The 17,253-nt window shown below is 36.7% G+C and overlaps 1 protein-coding gene across 17 annotated transcripts in view; it reads right to left on the bottom strand.

Moving 5' to 3' along the window:
* The window catches only part of RGS22 (regulator of G protein signaling 22), a 150,229-nt gene that overhangs the window by 67,142 nt on the left and 65,834 nt on the right, over window positions 1–17,253 (bottom strand). For all 17 annotated transcript variants that reach the window (XM_002759356.6, XM_078353462.1, XM_035276616.3 and 14 more), the window contains 4 exons: window positions 15,626–15,756; window positions 10,065–10,179; window positions 8,502–8,627; window positions 7,468–7,569 (listed from right to left, as the gene is read on the bottom strand). In XM_002759356.6, the coding sequence (XP_002759402.4) occupies window positions 7,468–7,569; window positions 8,502–8,627; window positions 10,065–10,179; window positions 15,626–15,756 (474 nt within the window). The remainder of the gene's footprint in view (window positions 1–7,467; window positions 7,570–8,501; window positions 8,628–10,064; window positions 10,180–15,625; window positions 15,757–17,253) is intronic.

The following is a 17,253-nucleotide window of genomic DNA, read 5'->3' as shown; positions in this document are numbered from 1 at the left end:
AGTACTTCAATAATTATCTCCTTCTCCCACTAGAGAGGGAGGCTTCTAAGCCATGAACTTTGTCCTAATCGTCTTTGTATTCACAGAACATTATTTGGCACATAGCAGGCTTCTCAGTGGATGTTCATTAATAAGTAACTGAATATTATAAAAGAGATTTTTTTAATGGGTGCAGGATGTTTGGTTGAGTCAAAAAATTTCATTTTTCCTTTTTCTTTTTTTTTTTGAGATGGAGTCTCACCTTGTTGCCCAGGCTGGAGTGCAGTGGCCCAATCTCAGCTCACTGCAACCTTGCAACCTCCACTTCCCAGGTTTAAGTGATTCTCCTGCCTCAGCCTCCCGAGTAGCTGGGATGACAAGCATCTGCCACCACGCCTAGCTAATTTTTTTGTATTTTTAGTAGAGACAGGGTTTCACCATGTTGGCCAGGCTGGTCTTGAACTTGTGACCTTGTGATCCGCCACCTTGGCCTCCCAAAGTGCTGGGATTACAGGCATGAGCCACCATGCCTGGCTATAAAAGAGATTATTAAAAGGTTGTGATTCAGTGTAGTATATTTTATTTCATTTTATTTATTTATTCATTTGAGACGGAGTCTCACTCTGTTTCCCAGGCTGGAATGCAGTGGTGTGATCTTGGCTCAACCTCTGTCTCCTGGGTCCAAGTGATTCTCCTGTCTCAGCCTTCCAAGTAGCAGGGAATACAGGCATGCACCACCACATCAGGCTAATTTTTATATTTTTAGTAGAGATGGGGTTTCACCGTGTTGGCCATGCTGGTCTCGAACTTCTGACCTCAGCTGATCCACCCACCTCGGCCTCCTAAAGTGCTGGGATTACAGGCATGAGCCATTATGCCTGGCCCAATGTAGCATATTTTAATTTAAGTTATATTGTGGAATTGTTCCTCTATCCTAGTTTCTTCAAATTCCCATTTTTCTTCTTCATTATCTAGGTAACTGATAGAACCTTAAATATTGACCCTAATAATATCTGTTTATTCCATTGAGTGCTCTCTACTATATCACAAAATATTTCCACCTGTGTATGATGTTGTAAAATATATATTAAAAATGAATTTATATACATACAGTCTTTTTTCACTCCGCATTTCACCTTGTCTATAGCTTGGTGGATCTGAGGAGTCTTAGTGTCACTTTGCGCCTCATGAGAGCCCAGGGTCTTGTCTGTGCCTTGTAGCTCTCATAACCTATACTCCCAGTTTACCCATGACAGTCCCATTGTCAGCTCATGCTTATCACTCTGGTTTTCAGTTCATTTCTTAACCATGTTCCCTGGTGATGTCCCTTACCATCTCAGCCATTCACTTAAAAGCACATTTGTTGTATTTTAGCCAGCATTTCTAGGTATTTTTTAGACGAAGGGTTTTCATGTAATTTAGGCTGCCAAGATACCAAGAAAGGAAGCCTCTGCAAGAAGCAGTCAGGTGTTCCCTTATTTAATACCCATGGTAAGCACCAGAAAAGCAAGCTTCTTTATACCTACCAAACCTAAGAGACAAAAAAAAACAGGCTTTGCTTCTATTGGCCTAGGCTCTTTGAAAAAGAAAGAAAACAATGTATCTCCTGAGAATTCAGTATCATGAGTTTAGCATTACGTGGGCTTCATGTTCAAGTTTATACTTGGCTAATTTCTTATGTTGGAAATGATTACGAAATGTGCCTACCAGAAACAGCATAGATTAAAAAACCCACTAAAGAGCTCATAATTCAAAATTACAAAACACACCAAGAAAGAATCCACCATGTCAGCAGAACTAATAAATAGCAGAATTAGTTCTTCCACGAACTACAAATCATAGAATTATTGAATACCATAGCAGCCAGACCCTAGGGTGGCCCTTATTTAAACAGTATCTCCTGGTATTCATACCCTTCCATAATCCTCTCCCACCAAGTGTGGGCATAACATGTGGTTGCTTCTAATCAAGAGAATATAGCAATGGTGATGATTTGTATGTGATTACATGTATGTGGTTACATTACATAAGACAGCAATGCCTATCTTGCTAAGAAACTCTCCCCCTTTTTTGGCTTAGAGAAGCAAGATGCCACACTGTGAGCTGCCATATGGAGAGGGCCACATGGCACAGAACTGAGGGTGGCCATTAGCTGATTGCCAACAAAAATCTGAGGCCATCAGTCTAACAGTGTGTTACCCTAATGCCCAATCCCATTCTGATACCAGAAACTGAATATTTCTAACAACCATATGAAGACTGAAGCAGATCCTTCCCCAGTCGAGCCCCAAATGAGACACCAGCCCTGGCTGAGACCTTACAGAGAACTCGACAAAACTGTGCCGAATCCTTACCTACATAAACTATGAGATAATAATGTGTGTTGTTTTAAGCTACAAATTTTGTGATAATACTGCTATGACAGAAGAGATAACTAATGCAGCTACAAACTATAACTCACGTTTAAAATTATTAGAGACATCAAAAAACAAATTATGGCATGTGTATATCTATGTAACAAACCTGCATATTCTGCACATGTATCCCAGGACTTAGAGTAAAATAAAAACTTTTTAAAGAAATACATTTTTAAATAGAAAAAAAATACCAAAAACCCCAGGAAATTTTGCAAAACACAAATATAATGTTTAATCATATAAAAATATAATCTTAAAACGATTTAACTTAATGGGTAAGTTAAATAGCAGATTGAAGTCTGAAGAAATAATATATGAACTTAAAAACAGAACAAAGGCCATTGATCTATTTCAATCTAAAACATACAACACAGATATTAAAAGGTGGAAAAACCTGAAAGAGAGGTTAAGGGTGGTACGAAATAAATAGTCATGTGCTGCATAAAATTGTTTCAGTCAACGGTGGACCACATATATAATGGTGGCCTCATAATATTATAATGGAGCTGAAAGATTCCTATTGCCTAGAAACATTCTAGCACATGTATTATTCATGTTTGTGGTGATGTTGGTGTAAACAAACCTATTGCACTGCCAGTTGTATAAAAGTATAACACATACAATTATGTATAGTATTTAACACTTGATAGTGATAATAAATGATTATATTACTGGTTTATGTATTTACTATATTTTATCATTTTTTAAGAATGTACTCCTTATATTTATTTTAAGAATGTTAATTGTAAGACAGGCTCAGGCAGGTGCTTCAGGAGGAATTCCAGAAGAAGGCATTATGATCATAGGAGATGACAGCTCCGTGCATGTTACTGCCCCTGAAAGCCTTCCAGTGGTAGAAACACTGAGGTGAAATGCAGACTGTCAAAGTCAAAGAAAAGACTGTAAAAGTAACATGAGAAAAAATATCCTCCCACAAAGGACCAACAGCATACTCTTCAATGACAGCAATGGAAGGTAGAAAACAATACAACAGTATTTTCAAAGTGTTGAGAGGAAATTGTCAATGTAGAATTCCATATTAAGCTAAATCATCAATAACAGAATAAAATAGACATTTTCAGACAAATTGGGTCTACCACTAGCAGACCCTAATGAAAAAACTACCAAAGGATATTCTTTAGAAATTAGACTGAAAGGAAGGAATATGATGCAAAAAGCAATAGCAAGCAAGAATTTGTAAATAAATGGACACAAACATTGACAGTATTAAAAAAGTAGTGATGACTGCTCGGAGAATATAAGCCAAAATTAACAAAAATACTGTATAAAAATTATATGTAAAATGGGCAAAGTACGGTAGAATTAAAGTGTTTTAAGATCCTTGATTTATTTGAGAGGAAAATAAAGATATCAGTTAATTTTGGACTTACAGTATAAATGTCAAAACTTTAAGGGTAAAAAGAGAAATATAATATGTAACTTCCAAACCAGTAGTGGGAAAGAAAATGTAAAACATTATCACTATCCATATTTTAAGGAACATGAAACCAAGGCCTATTAAAACTAACTGACTTGACAGTAACTAGGAGAATGTGACTAATTCATGTCTTTCAATGCCAAGTTCTGTGATTTTTTTTTTGCCTTCTATGTTATATAGTCTCTGATCTAGGTGATGTATTAAAATAACAGTGTGTTACCCGTATGTCCAATCTAATAAGGCAAAAATCTCACACTGTTGCAAGAATTTCTTTGTTTTAAATAGCACTTTGGTAAAAGTGCTGTGGATTTACCTAGCAATTCTCTTATTTCTCATTTCCATTTCATTCTTACCTGCCCTCTTCACTCATTAATTCCTACATTTTCCATGTAATTCTTCTCCTAGACTCTAAGTTCTATTGTTTTTCTCTTTTCTTCCTTCCCATTTCTTATTTTTAAAATTCGGTGCATGTCTCACACACACACACACACACGTACCAAATAGTAAACATGTCTAATATTTTTGTATCACGTATTTACTTATTTTTATTTAAATCTCAATATGTATGCTATGGAGAGTGACAGATTCTAAATGCATTTTTGTTGGGATATAGTTTATTTGAAAGATTTCAGAAGTTACAAAAGACAGTAGTCCCACTCTGGGAGCCTGAAGCGGGTGGATCACCTGAGGTCAGGAGTTCGAGACCAGCCTGGCCAACATGGTGTAACCCTGTTTCAACTAAAAATACAAAAATTTGTTGGGTGTGGTGGTAGGTGCTTGTAATACCAGCTACTCAGATGGCTGAGACAGGAGAATCACCTGAACCTGGGAGGCGGAGTTTGAGGTGAGCTGAGATAACACCATTGCACTCCAGCCTGGGCAACAAAGAGCAAAACTCCGTCTCAAAAAAAAAAAAAAAAAGACAGTGGTCCCCTGCTTTCTCACTGAAACAAGTATGTGCTGTCAAAAAACACTGTAGAACTATCTGTGGTAACAATCTAGTCTGCAAATCTTAGCAGTGATAATATGGTTCCATGGCAAGCTGATGCTAGGGTCTTATCTCTACAGTACTATTCTATCTTGAAGCCATGTGGTGAAATCTTCAGGGTGTTCCCAAGACAATGCTTCAAGCTCTGGACTCTGTAGTCATGCTAATCACTGTTACTGATATACTCTTCCCCATCTAGTCTGAATAAAGATATTTCTGCAATATTTCATGGGGCAATAAAACTTCAGGATATATGTATAGAAAATAATGTAAGTCTCTTGAAATCAAATTTCAGTCTCCTAGCACACAACTTGGCAGATGTTGGCAAACAATATAAAATCAAGTTCATAGAAACTTTATTTATTTTGAGTCAGGGTCTTGTTTTGCCACTCAGACTGGAGTACTGTGGTGCCATCATAGCTTGCTGCAGCCTTTAACTCCTGGGCTCAAGCGATCCTCCCATCTCAGTCTCTCCAGTACCTGGGACTACAGGTATACATCATGACGCCTGGCTAATTTTTCAATTTTTTAAAAATAGAGATGTAGTCTCATTTTGTTGCCCAGGCTGGCCTTGAACTCCTGGGCTCAAGTGATCCTCCTGCCTTGGCCTGCCAAAGTACTGGAATTACAGGCCTGAACCACCATGCCTGGCCCAGAGCAATTTTAACATAGTCCAGCTTACTGTATTCTTCCATTGGCATTATCAATCCAAATATCTAAATTGTAAATTTACCCCTGAAAAGAGCTGTATATCTATTATAAAGAAATAAATAGCATTTCATACCATGAAATGAATCTCTAGGATTATAGTATTACAGTGGTATTACAGGCAATATCTGAAGTCACAGAAACTTGGGATAATTGAAACCTAAACCAATTTAGACAATTGCTCCTCTAACCAAAAAAATACAGTAAGTTGGGTGTGGTGGCTCATGACTGTAATTCCAGCACTTAGACAGGCTGAGGCAGCAGGATCACTTGAGCTCAGGAGTTTGAGCCTGCAGTGAGCTATGATGCCTCCACTGCACTCCAGCCTGGGTGACAGAGCAAGATCCTGTCTAAAAATATAAATAAAAAAGTAAGACAAAGTAAAATAACTATAGATGCAAAGAGCAAGTATGTAAACAAAACAAAACAAAACGTAGATTTGCTTGTTTTATTTCTCTTTCTTCATTCCTAAAAGCAAATGTCTCCATTGTTTTCCTCTCACCCTGCTTTAATCCAAAAAAGCAGCTAGAAAAAGATAAAAACCTTTTAGACCTTGAAATAATTCACCTTCAAGTAACCAAAACTGTGTTGTTTTACAATCATTTATTACTAATAATTAACAAGTCAATCAAGCTCAAATAGAATTTCTTCTTTTACAAGCTCATGGAAATAGGATAATTATTAAGAAAAAACCTCACTTAATTGGGCAGCTGAAGATTTTTGGAGGAATACTCTTACTTGAGCAGACAGGGCAACAGGTAGAAGGAGGAGGATAAACGGAGAATTACAGGTAAAGGATTAACAAGCAGAACAGTCAACTGTGTGGTCTCAGAAATGGTGCTAGTAAATTAGAGATGTAATTTCATGACTTCATGGAGACAGAAATGGGCTATGTAGGAGCTGAAGCCCTTATTCTCACAGTGAAAAGTACAAAGCTCTGTCAGCTGATTTACAAAGCATCGTTATTAATGCCAGAGTCAGGATGCGGGAGACAGCAATGAACATCCAGCAGTACACTGTGATACATCAAATAAGATTATAAGATAATAAATAAAATGATGAAGCTAGTTTCCTTAGCATTGCTTTGGAGAAGGTCCTCTGGAATGCAGTTATTCTGGATTCTAAGAATCACTTAAGTGGTGAACAGTTATAGAAGTGATTAGCACTTTTCTAGGCTTGGAGACCTGTCTCCATAAAAGATCAGAAGAGCCTAAGAATAAAAAACTGCAAAAATAAGTCAGCTTGAGTCACAAGTCTGTTCCCTCTCCTTCCTCTTTTGTAAAGAGGAAGGAAAGGGATACTCTGTTTGCTTTTGCAAAGAATCCTCTGTTCTTCCCCCTCTGGTTTTTTTTTTTTCCTTTCCTTCTCTATTTTGCTACAGGGTGGTCTTGAAACACTCTTTCCTCTACTCCCTGAGTATCTGTCTCCTATGGCATGTAGAACAGAAGCCTGAACAACTACATGGGGCTTGCACTTCATAGTCAGTCAACATATTTTCCTGCTCATACAAAGTCAATAGTCTACTATGTCCAACAGCTGAAAACTGCAGGAAGCTCAGAGAGCAACATTGGTCAATGTCCCTGCTCCAAATCACTTCAATAATTTATTGCAGATCCATTCTCAGGGTTTTCTTTGAAATCACTCACAACCAAACCAAAAAGGTATAAATTAGGGGAAAAAAAAGATGTTTATTAGAAGAACAAGTAGTTGGCAGAAAACAGGAAATAAAACAAAGCAAATAAAAGAGATAAAACTGAAAACTCACAAATCATATTACAAAACAATATTCTGTTGACATTTAAATAAAGTAATCCCATGGCAACAATTCAACTGCTGCCTTTTTGCCTGGAATCCCAGATTTCTCTGGTTTGGGACTGGAATTTCATTTTTCTGTGTACTTAGTGCTTCATATTGAACCAATAATATTGACTACGTACTTGTGCTTGCTTGCATACTTTAAAAGGCTGAAGTGTTTCCTGGTAGAAAAGCTGATGATAAGCCTGCAGGTCAAACCAAAAGTACACACTGTTCTTCCACAACTACAGATGGAAAAAGTACATCCATTATTACCATCCAATTATTAAAGCTCTTACAAAGTTCTAATTTCAAATATAAATAATTGTTTAGCTCCTTGCTGTTACCATAAATCAGGTTCAATTTAAGATGGTTTTAATCTTCTACCACAAACTGGCAATACACAAAATATTTATTGATATTGTTACTGGAATATTATATTTTTGCATGTATGCCTCTCACATAATTAGTCATTAAAATATTAAGTATTCTACTTAACAGCTAAAAATTAACCACATATTTCTGGCATGAAACCAAAATGTAAAAGTATTTTGATATATATGGGCAAATGTCTATTACAGCAGAATGAGACATTACTCTAGTAATTGAACCAGTTAAATACTTCTCTCTCGCCCAGACTGGAGTGCAGCAGCATGATCTCAGCTCACTGCAACCTCAGCCTCCCAGGCTCAAGCAATTCTCCCGCCTCAGCCTCCCGAGTAGCTGGGATTACAGGCACGTACCACCATGCCCAATTAATTTTTGTATTTTTAGTAAAGATGGGGTCTCACCATGTTGGCCAGCCTGATCTTGAACTCCTGACCTTAACTGATCCACCCACCTTGGGCTCCCAAAAGTGTTGGGATTACAGGCATGAGCCACCATGCCCGGCCAATACTTTTCATTTGAGCAAAAGTAAGACTAGCTTTTTAAAAAATTTTGAAAAACCAACTGGAAATAATTTTGCCACTATTCATTGTAATTTGTCATTGTAGGATGAACCAAAGAGAATTATAATTGACATGCTTAAATATTTACTAAATATTAAATATGAATTTTCTTATAGATGGGAATTTTAACATCAAACATAATTATGTGAGCACTGAACTATTTCAATGTCTCTTATTTTTAAATGAAGTAAAATTATAAAATTAAATTTTAAATAATTATTTTCTACCTTGTTCCCTGAATGCTCGCAGAATTTAGTAAAGAAGAATCCAGCTCTATTTTCCACATACAAAGATTGCAACAAATTTTCCATGTCAAATCCTCCCAAGGCACCAACATCTGACATGGTTTTAACCTAGATAACAAAACAGAAGTCTATTATCCACCCAAAAACAGTGTAATTTTTTTATGGCATTACATAATAGGATTTCATAAATTCTACCATGCTGTCATTTTCCCACTGGACTATTTTATTTTTATACCATGTACATAATTAATGCAGTATGTTTACATTTGAGAGTCATATAAGATTCATTTGTGGAGTCCAACTATAGCCACTGAATACATTCTATTATAAACCAATCTGATTTTAAACTGAACGTTGAAGCAACTTCCCAGCCTCAATTATTTTCATGTTTTAGGCAAAGTAAGACCATTTTAGTATTCCAAATCCTTGTTAGTTGGCCTCTTTCATACATATTTAGTGTTATTTTAGCCTTGAAGTGCTGCAATTATAGCTACAGAGGGATATGATGAGAACTATCTCCAAAGCCTCTCAGTGCTGCTCATTAACTGTTCTTACGGGATCCCCCTTCGGACAGTCTCACCCTGTATAGGTCACGGCCTGCACAGTGCAAATGGCAGTAAAAGTTCTCATTAAACTTTGGTTTTTATAAGCTTCTCTGCCAAAAGTGCTGGCAACCCTCATACAATTTTTGAAACATAGAAAGCTGGCTATTTCTCCAAGCACAAGAGTGACTTCAGAATATGAAAAGGCATCTACTTCCGTTAAACTCTTCGCTATTTGTTTTGTAGAACTCATAGACTACTTCTTTGTAACAAGACAATAATGGTATGAAAAATTTAGGGTTTAAGTAAGATTCTCACTCTCCTTTTGTCCTACTGTCTCTCCATCTCTCCACCTCTCTATCTGCCTGCTAAACAAATTCTGAAGTGAGAATTTAATGTTTTTACTATGTTTAACTATCAGCATCCCAAACTAAAAAAAAAAAACATTATTTTTGTAGGAAAAAAATCCTAATTAAAAGAAATGGGGTACTATTTGCTTAGAATAAAATAGCTAAGTGTTCAGACTGTATTGGGACTCCCAAGGTTTCTACCTAAACTATAATCCTTAGGGAATGTGAAGTTTTCATCTAGAACTAGTGCATTAAATCCACATCATGAGGGTAGCTGTACTGTGGAAACATCCTGCCCTTTAAAAATTCTAGGCTTCTAAAACATAACATCAAATACTGTTTTTCTTTCAAGTGTTAAAAATTGGACAAAAATATGATAGGGTCTTATTCTGGGTCTGAAGTGTCAACATAACAAAACCAGAACATCATTGTGTTTGAACACAGTAAACAATGCAGTACATAGAACCATGGTACTACAAAGGGAAAACACAGGGGAAATATTTGTGTAAAAATCCTTTGGCAAGGAAAAAAATCAAACGTGTGTTGCTTGGTAAAGAAAAACTGTTGTGGTATATCAATAAAAATTCTCTAAAGTCAGGAGATATTGACCAGTTAAATGAAGAATCAGGTTATTCAGTCCTCAAAATACTCACCTTAGGTTCTTCTGTATAAGTGAATCTTCTATCCAGCTGGGGCTTGAGACATTCAGAAATGTCCATAAAAGATGTTAAATGAATGATGTTGCTGCTTTCTGACATGCTCTTTGACCTAAATTATAAGAATGAGATCTAAAATGGTAAGGATGAGAACTAACTGATCAACAAACAAATTTTCAGCACTTTCGGCATATGTGGTACCAAATCTTAAGAGTACTTCTGAGCAATGTGACTCAGGACAAAAAGGATAAGCATCAGTTCTAGCCCTGAAGTGGTGGTTCAGAAAATGAGGCACAGTTATACCAGAATGACAGTTCCCAAAATAACTGCTTAGATGAATTTAAGAGATCTTATTACAGATTCCCAATGACTGGGATGGATAATAAATACTTTGAGAGGGTAAGAATGAGAAATTCCTTCAACCTGTATTAGTAATTTAAAAATAAAATTTTTCCTGAAAAATTAGAAGGTGATATATTCTGTGTATACACCTGGGTACGTAGATGTGTTTTAAAGGGGCTCTTTAGGTAGGAAAATAGTGAGCAATAAACGAAGGTGGGTATGGAAGTCCCCATTTAAAAGGCAGCAAAGGTCGTTTGCTTAGGGCAAGAAGGCACTAACATTAAAAAGTGAACACTATATACTACATACCAAACACTGTGCTAGATATAATTCATATTGTAATATTTAATCCTCACAGCGGTAAGATTCATAGGGAATTATACAGATTAGGTTGGGGTACGATAATGGAAGATGTTGGAGTTAGACTAATGACTTTGGACATTGTTTTCTCTTTTTTTATCCAGCTTGCTCTCCCACATCCACACTGCAATTATTCTAAAGCCTTATTTTCTAGCTCCATAAACATGGCTATTCTACCTTGCCAATATGCCTCTACTCCAATCCACCAGCAGATTACCTTGCAGGTTCTTCTCACACACAAAAAAAACATACTTCAGTTTTCATTCCCTCATGGAGCAGAGTGGCATGCTTCTGGATACAGTACCACTGAGATTCTGAAAAAGCTAAACATTAACCTTCTAAGATTCTCTTGCAGAGAGACATAGCCATGAGACACAGATGTGACTAATAAGATACAAAATGAAATGTGCTAGGGGAGATTCTGAGAAAGCTTGCTTTCCTGACAAGAAGGAAAGGGTTAATGGAAATTACCCTTCCTCCTCCTTTCTGACTTGGAGGCCTGATGTTAGGAGCTGCAACACTGCTGATCATGAGGGAAAGGCCAAAAGCATCACAAAGATTAAGGCCCTAATCCTTCTGATCTATTGTACCAACACTGGGAATCGCCTACTATCAGATTTCTTGTTACATGAGAAAAATTAAGTCAATTCATCGAAGCCATTGTTAGTCAGGTTTTTGTAATTTGCAGCTGAAAGCATTGTTGATATGAACAACAAACATATCCACCCAGACCCATCCTTACTTCTTTCCGTATTGTTTCCAGAAGAGGTGCCCCACCCCCTGTCCATGATCAGCAAACAAATTTTCAGCACTTTTGGCATATGTAGCACCAAATCTTAAGAGTACTTCTGAGCAATGTGACTCAGGAAAAAAAGGATAAGCAACAGTTCTAGCCCTGAAGTGGCGGTTCAGAAAATGAGGCACAGTTATACCTCACAGTTGTATCAAGGGAAGAGTTAATCTCATTCCCTTGCTCTTGAACCTGTCCCTCTACTCTCCTTTGAATATGGAGACTTCCTTTTTTCTCATATATCTTCAGCTTCTCCATTTCCTCCAGATTCTATTCTATGCAAATCAACAGATTCAAGTCTTCACCTTAAAAATACTCTTTCTGATGAGAACATAAACTTTTAGCCAGACTAACCAAGAAAAGCCTTTCGTGGCAGGGCACGGTGGCTCATGCCTATAATACCAACACTTTGGAAGGCCGAGGTGAGTGGATCACTTGAAGTCAGGAGTTCAAGACCAACCTGGTCAACATGATGAAACCACGTCTCTACTAAAAATACAAAAAATTAGCCAGGTGTGGTGGCAGGTGCCTGTAATCCCAGCTACTTGGGAGGCTGAGGCAGGAGAATCACTTGAATTCATGAGGCAGAGCTTGCAGTAAGCCAAGATGATGCCACTGCTCTCCAGCCTGGGCAGAGTGAAACTCTGTCTCAAAACCCTGCCCCCAACAAAAACCCTTTAGCTAAACTAACCAAGAAAAGGAGAAGACTTGAATTACTTAAATCAGGAATAAAGGAGGATACCTCAAAAACAACCTTACAGAAATTAAAAGGATTATGAAGGAATATTATGAACAACTATATGCAAACAAATTAGGTAATCTGATGAAATGAACAAATTCCTAGAGGGACACAAATTGCCTAAAATTACTCAAAAAGACAGAAAACCTGAATAGACCTATAACAAGTAGAGACTAAATCAATAATTTCAAATCTCCCCACACAAATAAAAGGCCTGGGTCCAAAAGTCTTCACTGGTGAACTCTATCAAATACTTAAAGAAGAACCAATACACATTTCTTCCCAAATTCTTACAAATTAGAAGGGGAGGGGATACTTCCCAACTCATTCTGCTTTTTTTTTTTTTGTTTTGTTTTGTTTTGCGAGTCTCACTCTGTCACCCAGACTGGAGTACAGTGGCATGATCTGGGTTCACTGCACCCTCTGCCTCCTGGGTTAAAGGTATACTCCTGCCTCTGCCTCCCAAATAGCTGGGATTACAGACACGTGCCACCATGCCCAGCTAATTTTTGTATATTTAGTAGAGACGGGATTTCACCATGTTGACCAGGCTGGTCTCGAACTCCTGACCTCAAGTGATCCACTCACCTTGGCCTCCTGAAGTGCTGGGATTACAGGCGTGAGCCACCATGCCCCACCTAAAATTCTTCCTTCCCTTGGCTCCCATGACAGCACTCTTTCCTTATTTGTACATCTCCCATCTCTTAGATTACCCTTTCTTGGTCTTCTCTTCTAGTTCCTTATTTTCTGCCTTTACTGAAAACCTTGATAACTTAGTTCTCATCATGTACTGCTCTTTCTCTCTCTCATGACCATCTCATGTATGCCCACAGCTTCAACTACTCACTAAAGTGTAATGCTTCCTCAATTTTCTACTTGTAATTGATCTCTCTCCTGGGCTCCACACCTATATTTCAACTGTTTTGAATATGTATATCCCAATATATATCTGAATATAGTTTTAAATTTTTTATTGAGATAAAATTCACATTGTCAACACACAAAAAATTTTGATGTAGAGAAACTGAAACCCAATATAGTTTCATCTCAACCCTGGAGTATTGTCTGGGCATAGTGGCTCATGCCCGTAATCCCAGCACTTTGGGGGGGGTGGCAGGATTGCTTTAGGCCAGGAGTTCAAGACCAGCCTGGGCAACATAGTGGAAACCACATCTCTACAAAAAAAAATTAGCCAGGCATGGTGGCTAATGGTAGCACACACCTGTAGTCCTAGCTACTTGGGAGGCTGAGGTGGGAGGAGCACTTGAGCCAGGAGTCCAAGGCTACATGCCATAGCAGTCCAGCCTGGGCAAGAGAGTAAGAGGCTGTCTCAAAAAAAAAAAAAAAAAAAAAAAGTACTTCAGGCTCTATATTCCTTAATTCAACAAATATTAATTGAACACATACTATGTGCCAGACACTGTACTACACACTGGAACATTCACCTAGGCAGCACCACAAATTAAAATTATCTGCCTCCTCCAGTCCTGCTTTTCCTTCTTCTAAGAATAACAAGTTCACAGAAAATAATGTAGAAATAGTTCTTAAACATATTTTAAAATGTTCAACTTCAGTCAAAATAAGAAATACTGTTTTAAAAATATATCTGCTTAGCAAGGGTAATACATACTATGTTGCTGAAGGAATGGTTAAAAAAAGGCACTCTTATACATGCTGAAGGAAGTATAAGTTGTTACAACTCCTATGAAAGACAATTTGATATTATCTAGCAAAATTTTAAAAGCAAATGAACTTTGACTCAAGAATTCTACTTTTAGGAATTTATCATATATATGATATATATGTTCAACAAATATTAATTGTTGAATTAATGTTGAATAATTCAACTTTCCTCTGAACTCATGCCTATATGTCTTTTCACTTGTTTCCTCACCTAAAAAATGAAGACAATGCTTTCTTTATGGGAATATATGTGTATGTGTGTGTATACATATGAAATATAACAATGTATAAGAATATCCACTATAACATTGTTTGTAACAGAAAAAATTAGAAACAATGTCATGTCCATCAATAGAGTACAAATACAAGGTATGATATAAAGTGAAAGAAGCAGACATAGGAGGAGGCAAGATGACAAGAGTAAGAATCAAAATAGATTATGGTATATCTATTGCTATAGTACAATCACTGCTATGGAAAAAAATCAAAGATATTTTAACAAAAAATTAAAATAAAATGACAAGCCATAAAATAAATGTATAGCATGCCACTATTTTTAAGCTATATTTATATTTCTAATTTTTAAAATAAAACAATTTCAGTAGTGACACACAAAAACTCCCCAGTTGTTCTTAAATTCATGGAGAATAATCTCCAGATTCCCTAATGTGACAGATAAGAAATTTCACATTCTGAACCTTACTTATCTTTTCAGCTTATCTCCCGCTTTTTTACCGTAATACTGTATACTCTAGCCATAATGGTGTATAGGTTTCAAAATGCAACTTTTCTGTCAACTCATGCCCATATGTCCTTTCACTTGTTTCATCACTTGAAAAATGAAGAAATAAAGGCATCTGAGTGCTAACAATGTAGTCAAGAATAACTGAGTGAAAACCCAGAGGTTAAGAATTCACAGAAGTGACTTTGGCATTTGAGGCTGCTATTTCCTGAAGGTTAGCTTATAATGAGAGTCAAAGACACTGATAAACCCTTTATACTTTTTTTTTTTTTTTTTGAGATGGAGTCTCACTCTGTCACCTAGGCTGCTGTGCAGTAGGATGATTTGACTTACTATAACCTCTGCCTCCCAGGTTCAAGTGATTCTTGTGCCTCAGCCTCCCAAGTAGCTGGTACTACAGGTACGTCCCACCACACCCAGCTAATTCTGTTTGTTTGTTTATTTGTAGAGACAGAATCTCACTGTTACCTAGGCTGGTCTCAAGCTCCTAGGCTGAAGCAATCCACCTGCCTTGGCCTCCCACAATGCTGGGATTACAGCCCTGAGCCACCATGTCTGGCCAGTAACAATGATAATATTCTTGAGAGTCTTATGAGTTCTCAAATCTGAGAAATGTTGAATTATTGAATAGAGCCAAAAAAGAATTAGAGGGCAATCTTCTCAGAGAAGTCTTGAGAAGCTAGAGATCAGAGGCATCGTCTCTAAAGTTACTAATATCTGGAACCCTACTCGTAATTTAGAGTATTCATGCAAAGAATAAGCCTATAATATATATCACTGGAATATTAAGAACCTACGTACAAATATCTAAGTACTAGTTTTTAATTTCTGTTTAGTTTTAAAATTCTCTAAAAAGCTTAGCATTGCAGAAAAGCTCTTGACACACAAAAAGCTGCACCTACCCCTTCTCAGTCACATACTTAGAAGAACCTGGATACAAAATCTCCCTCTTCCAAGACTTTTGAGTTGCTGTATTTACTCCAGGTGTTTTCTTGGGAGATTTAGGAGGTTGTGATAAGCTGAATTCTTCTTTCTAAAAGATGGTAAAATAATGAGGAAAATGAAAATACGAGAGAGAAAAAAGCACAGCTCTGCACCTATACCTCAAATTTGTTCTGATCACTAGAGGACTTTTTCTTTCACTCTGCCTCCTACAATGCTTCTCATTAAAATAGGAATTTTATCCTTCTCCAACTCCCACTTTTACGCAACCAGCAAAGTGGAACTGAACAGCAATTTAGACTGTAAAACGGGAAGAGCTGAAGGCTTATATATCCTTACTTGCATCACTGTGAAGGAAGACTCTTTCCTGGAGAAAGAACGTTGCAAAAACGATTCTTTATTCTATAACTGAATAGGTATTAGAGCTAGACGTATGTATGTGTGGCAAGGGTGGGGCAGGTGGCAGTGTCAGCAGTCACAGGGCAGGGAAATGAAACCATGCCCTGGTCCACATAAGAAGGGCTCTATAGCTTAACAGCACTATTTCCTTCCATTTTGGGGAATTTTTTTTCGTGGTTATTTTTCCCATTCTTAAAGAGTTATTTACAGTAAAAGTTAACAATTTAACTCCAGAATATGAGATGCATGGATTTTAAAAAGTATAAACAACCAAATGTCAAAATGGAGAATGGGATATACATAAATATGACATTATGTAATACTAAAAAGTAGTAGTGACAAAAATGATGATACACGTGGAAATATACTCATGATAAAAGAAATAATCAGGAACAAAAGTCTAAGTTTAGTAAAACAAAAAAATTCACGAAGAAGCCTAAAATGAAAGAAGTTAGTAGCTGTCTGGAAGTAGGTAAGATCAGAAGTGATTTGTCTCTTCTCCAGTTTCCACATTTACAGTAGTTTTATTATTTTTATAATTTCAAAAACAAACACACTTTTCTAACATGTCAACTTCCATTAGAATATTGCATATATTGCAAGAAAGTAAGGAATATACTTATGTTTTATTATCCAGAACAAACAATAAAACTTTATATATACTCTATATAGTAACTACTAATAATTTTTTAAGAATTCTATAAAGAAAATTAATAACAAGTATATTCTACATATAACTTCCCATATATAAGGGCTTACATCTGTTTTAGTGATTCAGAACACAGCATGATATTAAACAACACTCAATAAATGAGAGTCACCACAGGGGGCGGAGCTCATTATTTAAAGTATATAATACAAAAGTAGCCAAATTTATAGAAACAGAAAGTAGAGTGGAGGTTACCATGGGCTTTGGGGATGGGAAAAGGGAGAGTTGGTCTTTAATGGGCAGAGTCAGATTTGCAAGATGAAAAATTCTAGAGATCTGTTTCACAACATTGTGAATATAACTAAAACTATTGAACCCATACATTTAAAAATGATTAAGATGGAAATTTTTATGTTTTCTACCACAAGAATTTTGTTAAATTTTCTTAAAATAAAAAAACTAACATATCATACAGACTAAGGCCTGTATTAGACTTTTTGAGCTTGCTGGCCCAGGTGAGAGCTAGAGGTAGCCAGAAAG

Source organism: Callithrix jacchus, chromosome 16 (assembly GCF_049354715.1).
Source record: "Callithrix jacchus isolate 240 chromosome 16, calJac240_pri, whole genome shotgun sequence".
Lineage (NCBI taxonomy): Eukaryota > Metazoa > Chordata > Mammalia > Primates > Cebidae > Callithrix > Callithrix jacchus.
This window is presented reverse-complemented; position numbering and strand designations above follow the sequence as displayed.